Source organism: Pelecanus crispus, chromosome 11 (assembly GCF_030463565.1).
Source record: "Pelecanus crispus isolate bPelCri1 chromosome 11, bPelCri1.pri, whole genome shotgun sequence".
In the NCBI taxonomy this organism is placed as follows: Eukaryota; Metazoa; Chordata; class Aves; order Pelecaniformes; family Pelecanidae; genus Pelecanus; species Pelecanus crispus.
In genome coordinates, this window is record NC_134653.1 from 4,653,068 (window position 1) to 4,659,280 (window position 6,213).

At 59.0% G+C, this 6,213-nt stretch overlaps 1 protein-coding gene across 1 annotated transcript; it reads left to right on the forward strand.

The window, feature by feature from the left end:
• Nucleotides 1-633: 633 nt before the first annotated feature.
• ACTB (actin beta) lies at nt 634-5,443 on the forward strand. The gene is made up of 6 exons (XM_075718142.1): nt 634-678; nt 2,149-2,277; nt 2,604-2,843; nt 3,375-3,813; nt 4,159-4,340; nt 4,718-5,443. The coding sequence occupies exons 2-6, from the start codon at nt 2,155-2,157 to the stop codon at nt 4,859-4,861; spliced, it is 1,128 nt and encodes a 375-aa protein (XP_075574257.1). The 5' UTR covers nt 634-678; nt 2,149-2,154; the 3' UTR covers nt 4,862-5,443.
• Nucleotides 5,444-6,213: the final 770 nt, after the last annotated feature.

Genomic DNA, 6,213 nt, shown 5'->3' on the forward strand with positions numbered 1-6,213 from the left:
GGCCCTCCCCACCTCCGCACGCCCAGGGTGATGGGCAGCGCTGCAGGCAGGAGCCAACCCCCCCCCCCCCAACCCCCGGGGGGGTGGGGGAGCGGGGTCCTGCAGCACGTTGCCCCAGGGGTACCCCCTTCCCCTCCTGGGGGGCTGCAGCTGCCCGCCCGGCTCCCGCACAGCCCGGAGGCGGGGGGCGAACGGGCCGAGCCCCCCCAGCCCGCGGGGCTTTGTGTGAGGGGTTGCAGCCGCTCCCCTCCGGGGGCGGCCAAACCACCGCGACCCCCGGGGGTGCGGGGGGGGGAGCGCAGGGACAGCCATCCGTCAGCAAAGCAGAGCGAAGGTGGGGTGCACCCACAACACCCCCCCCACCCCCCCAACCCGGGATTTGCTTTGCTCCCCCCCCCCCCAATATTTTTTCTCTTTGCAGGGCGGGGGGCGCTGCCGCGCGCCCGGGGCGGGGCCGGCGCGAGGCGGGGAGGCGCGGCGGCGGCCAATCAGAGCGGCGCGCTCCGAAAGTTTCCTTTTATGGCGAGGCGGCGGCGGCGGCGGCCCTATAAGAGGCCGGGCGCGCGGCGGGCGGGAGCCGCTGCGAGCTCTGCCTGCCTCCCGCGCGCGCGCGCCCCGCTCCCGCCGCCGCCCGCCTCGCGCCGCCCGCCCCGGCTCCGACCGCGCAACTCCCCGAAGGTGAGCGGGACCGGGGGAGGGGGGGCCGGGACGGGGGAGGCGGGGGGCTTTCCTCTCCGCGCTCCGCCGTCAAATCGTTGCCATTGTTCAATATTTAGTTAATTAAGCTTCTGGAGAAGATGGCGTGCCCGCTCCCGCCAGCGCCCTTTGTTCGCGGCGGGGGGGGGGGGGCAGCTCAGCCCGCCGTGCGCTGCAATATTTTAGGGTGTGGGGATAAGACGGTGCCTTCGCACGGGTTTCGGGGTGCTGGTTGCGTGGTGGGGGGTGTGCCGCCCCCCTGTCTCCCGCGGGGCTAATCCGCCTCCTAAGAGGATTGCTGGCGGCCGTGCGCGGGGCCGGGGCAGCGGGCGGCTCGGCTATTGTGTCCCGGGAGCGGCGGGGGGGGAACGGGGTGCGGGGCTTTGTCTGCTCCGCGCTGTCCCCCCGCCCCCAGCCGCTGCTGGGGGGGTTGGGGGGCCCGCGGCTGGGCCTGGGGGCGTTGTCCCCCGCTGTGGAGGGGCGCGGTCCCCCCTCCCGGGCACACGGAACGGCCCCGGTGGGTTTTTTTTTTTTTTGCAGGGGAAGGGGGGCGGTGCCCCCTCCCGAGGGCGAGGTGGTTGCATCGGGACAAGAGCTGCATGCAGAGGGGTGGAGGTGGGGGGAGAAGGGGAAAAGGGCAGCGGCGGTGGCCGTCTGCAGGCAGCCTGCCCGCCCCGGGCACCGGCGGCGCTTCCCGGGCTGCCCCGTGCGGGGCTGGCACATGGACCGGCAGCCGCCGCCCCCCCCCTCCCTTGCCAGCGGATTAAACCGGCGCTGTCGGAGGCGCCGGGGCTGAGCTCGCCCTCCTCGGGGCGGGCGGCCATTGCATAAGAGCCTGGCTTTAATCCCACCCGTGCTGCCGCTGTTCAGTGGGGCAGAGCCCTGGTCACGCTTGGCTAGCGGGCTGGGCGAGGTGGCTACTGCTCACCCCACCGTGGCTCCTTGCAGTAGCCCTCTGAGGCTGCAGGAGGGCTTTCGGGGCGGCTCCGGCTCCCTGAGCCCCATGCATGACCCATAGGGGCTGTGTGGAGGCGGGGAGCCCGGCGAGGCGTCGGGCCCTGCTGGCTGGCACACGGTGGGGTGCTGGGGCGTGGCAGCCGCGCCCACCCAGCCGGGGGGGGAGTGGCCGCCAGCGTCCCCCCAAAAGCTGGCAGCGGGCGAGGCCGGCGAGGCGCGGCGCGCTCCATCCATTGCCTTTTATGGTAATAATGCAAGAGGGCGCAGGGACTTCCTTTGTCCCAAATCCGTGCAGTGCCGAAATCTGGAAGGCGTCGCACCCTCTAGCGGGCGCCGGGCGAAGCGGTGCCGCGCCAGCAGGAAGGAAATGGGTGGGGAAGGCCTTGGCGGCATCGCCTTCCCTTCCCCGCCCGCCACTGCGGGGATGGGGCGCGGCGCGGTGGCTGGTGCCTGACCGGTGATGCTCATGTCTCTTTCTCTCCTCTTTTTCCGCAGCCAGCCATGGATGATGATATTGCTGCGCTCGTTGTTGACAATGGTTCCGGTATGTGCAAGGCCGGTTTCGCCGGGGACGATGCTCCCCGTGCTGTTTTCCCATCCATCGTGGGTCGCCCCAGACATCAGGTAGGTGGCTGGGATGCCTGTTACCGGACAAAAGAGAGGGGCTTTCGGTGGAAACCGTTCCCCTAGAGGCATTGAGCTTCAAGAAATCCTTTTATTTGGCTTTATAACACAAGAGCTTCTGCGCTGCAACACAACTGGAGGTGAATTACAGCCTCCTGCAGAGCTTGTGTGCAGTGTGTGTTGGAGCAGTTGGCTGAATGCCTTTCTTGATAATGTGGGGACAGCATAGGGACAGTAACTGGAGACAGGGGTTTGGGAACAGCAGGTTACCCACCCAGTGGGGCTTGCTGTTCCGCTGTGCTTACTGCTTTTTCTTTGTTGTGCAGGGTGTGATGGTTGGTATGGGCCAGAAAGACAGCTATGTTGGTGATGAAGCCCAGAGCAAAAGAGGTATCCTGACCCTGAAGTACCCTATTGAACATGGTATTGTCACCAACTGGGATGACATGGAAAAGATCTGGCACCACACTTTCTACAACGAGCTGAGAGTAGCCCCTGAGGAGCACCCTGTGCTGCTCACAGAGGCTCCCCTGAACCCCAAAGCCAACAGAGAGAAGATGACACAGGTGTGTAAGACTCTGGAGCTTGGAGCTACAGCAGATGTTGCTGCAGGCCAGCTCTTCTCTTCCATGTTGTCCTCTCTCCTCCTTCACCACTATTCTCCCTTTTTGCCATCTTCACAGGGTTTTCCTTTCCTGACCTGAGTCTGCTCTTTGCTGGACCTTGACAGGTTTTGTTTGCTCTTCTAAGCTGGCTTTCTCTGAGACTGAACTAGCAACTTGTCTAACTGCTGTTTCTGACTAGACACACTAATCGATTTACCAGCCTTGAGTGACTGTACTGTAGTTTACTTGGCATTTGTTTTGTTCCTTGCTGTGACATGGATGGGTCTGTGGTGGTGATGTCCCTGCTCAGGCTCTGGCCTGGCAGGTGTGGGTGGAGACCAGGCAAGATAAGCATGGACTTCGAGGGGGAGTGAAGTATCTTATACAGGGGCAAAAGTAAAACCACTTGACCACTTGCATGGACTTGGTATAGACCTGTAGCAAGAACCCTGGTTTTTGCTGTTGACTCAACGCTGCCTTTTCTCTCCCTAGATCATGTTCGAGACCTTCAACACCCCAGCCATGTATGTAGCCATCCAGGCTGTGTTGTCCCTGTATGCCTCTGGTCGTACCACTGGTATTGTGATGGACTCTGGTGATGGTGTTACCCACACTGTGCCCATCTACGAAGGTTATGCCCTCCCCCATGCCATCCTCCGTCTGGATCTGGCTGGCCGTGACCTGACGGACTACCTCATGAAGATCCTGACAGAGAGAGGCTACAGCTTCACCACCACAGCCGAGCGAGAAATTGTGCGTGACATCAAGGAGAAGCTGTGCTATGTTGCCCTGGATTTTGAGCAGGAGATGGCCACAGCTGCCTCTAGCTCTTCCCTGGAGAAGAGCTATGAACTCCCTGATGGCCAGGTCATCACCATTGGCAATGAGAGGTTCAGGTGCCCTGAGGCCCTCTTCCAGCCATCTTTCTTGGGTAAGTCCAACTTTTTAGAATACCCTGTGCCCCTCAATGTTCCTTTCTCTAAAGGGTGACCTGGAGACAGTGGCAGCCAGTTACCATATTATTGCTGGTCCATAGCAAGGTCTGTGCTGTGTCCCACCAGTTAGCCTCACTTCGTATGCAGCCTAAAGCTGTTTGAGGGACTTGAGGTGGTAGAATAGGAGGTTGAGCCTGTCAGAGCCATGGCTTTGTGGCCCCTTCCCACTGAAGGGGCTGCTGTGCGCTGGTCGCTGGTCTCTTGGTTGTCCACAGTAGCTCCTCAGGCTTCCTTGGCTGTGTCTGAGCCCTTGCTGACTTGAGACTGCTTCTTCCTCACAGGTATGGAGTCCTGTGGTATCCACGAAACTACCTTCAACTCCATCATGAAGTGCGATGTGGATATCCGTAAGGACCTGTATGCCAACACAGTGCTGTCTGGTGGTACCACAATGTACCCTGGCATTGCTGACAGGATGCAGAAGGAGATCACAGCCCTGGCACCCAGCACAATGAAAATCAAGGTAGGATGGAGTCATGGGAACCTCTCTGCATCCCTCTTAATGCTGAAATGCAGGGTGGGCGGAGGCGGGTAAGCTAAACTCCTACTAGAAAAGATAGAAACTATACTTCTGTGTCTGGTGCAGCCTTAATGGCCTTGCTCTGGACAAGATGGCATCCACCCAACCATATGAATAATGGGATTAGTGCAAATACTGGCTGCAAAGCAGGGAGGAGGGAGGTGGGTGTGTGAGGTTGTGTCTTAAGGCTGTTGAGGCTTCATGGCATCTTGGCTGAGGCTAGATAAGGGAATTAGGCAGCTCCATCTTGCAGGGCCACGCATGGGCAGCGAGTGTAGTTTGACACTGTGTATCTGACCGATTCCTCCTCTTCCCTGCAGATCATTGCCCCACCTGAGCGCAAGTACTCTGTCTGGATCGGAGGCTCCATCCTGGCCTCCCTGTCCACCTTCCAGCAGATGTGGATCAGCAAGCAGGAGTACGATGAATCCGGACCCTCCATTGTCCACCGCAAATGCTTCTAAACCGGACTGTTACCAACACCCACACCCTTGTGATGAAATGAAACCCATAAATGCGCATAAAACAAGATGAGATTGGCATGGCTTTATTTGTTTTCTTTTGGCGCTTGACTCAGGATTAAAAAACTGGAACGGTGAAGGTGACAGCAGCAGTCTTAAAATGAAACATGTTGGAGTGAACGCCCCCAAAGTTCTACAATGCATCTGAGGACTTTGATTGTACATTTGTTTTTTTTAATAGTCATTCCAAATATTGTTATAATGCATTGTTACAGGAAGTTACTCGCCTCTGTGAAGGCAGCAGCCCAGCTCGGAGTAAGCCGATGCCAGTTACTGGTGTTCGGTCATAAATGCTTGTCTGTAAATGATGTAACCTAACAAGTGTCTTTTTGTATCCTTGCGCCTTAAAAACAAAACACACTTGATCCTTTTTATCTGCAATTTGTCAAGCAAGCGGGCTGTATGGTAGATGTGAAGGCGTTAGAGTCCCCCACAGCGTCTAGGGGAAGTGGTGCCAGTACGTGGGCTACCTGTACACTGACTTAAGACCAGTTAAAATAAAAGTGCACACCAATAGAGGCTTGACTGGTGTTGATTGTTGGTTTTCTTTCTTCTATGCTACTTCCTGACAGTTACTACGTGCTCTGATCTGGCCTTGCCAGGCTGCACAGGTCGGCTATCTGACCGGGGCTGTCTGGTGTGCAAGCCAGATGGCTCATGGTGATACAGTGGGGGAAAAGCTGAGCCTGCCAAACCTGCAGGTCTCCAAGGCTGCCCTGGGCTGTGGAGCTCTCCAGATGCTGCCAGTGTGTGCAGTGGGGAGCTGCTGGAGGAGCTGGGCTTGGTGGAGATCCAGTTGCACCCTTTGCAATGCTGCAGTGCGTGTCTCTTCGGCAGTGCAGTAGGACTGGCTTTGGCCTGGTGAAAGCAAGTGGGGTGGTGGTATCATAAGGATTGTGCCAAAGCAGCTGGCTTCTCCCTTAACCAAGGCCCCTTTGGCCAGCCTGCAGCCCTCTGGGGCCTGTGGGGCAGTGTCCCCTTTTTGTCCTGCACCAGGTGCCTGAGCTCATCTGTTCTGCTCCTGGTTTGCCCTGGGAGGGAGGTGGGGGTTCAGGCTGTGAGCCTCATGCTCTCTGCCAAACTGCTTGCTGGGTGGAGCAGCTTTCAGGAGAAGGCAAGAGAAGGTCTTGTGAAGTGGAAAAAACTGACTTCAGAGAGCAGGGCTGCTACACACGGCTGGGCAGGGGTGGGGCTGGGAAAAGGGTGCGGGGAGAGAGGAAGCTCTTGCATGCTGAGTGACACCCACAGCTCCAGGACTTGCTGTGGGCAGTGCTGATACCTGCCTCTAGCCCAGC

Excerpts from the sequence above, each read along its gene's own strand:
- ACTB (XM_075718142.1), top strand. The coding sequence starts at position 2,155 with ATGGATGATGATATTGCTGCGCTCGTTGTTGACAATGGTTCCGGTATG. Across the intron at positions 2,278-2,603 it reads TGGGTCGCCCCAGACATCAG|GGTGTGATGGTTGGTATGGG; the intron begins GTAGGTGGCTGG and ends TTTGTTGTGCAG. Across the intron at positions 2,844-3,374 it reads ACAGAGAGAAGATGACACAG|ATCATGTTCGAGACCTTCAA; the intron begins GTGTGTAAGACT and ends TTCTCTCCCTAG.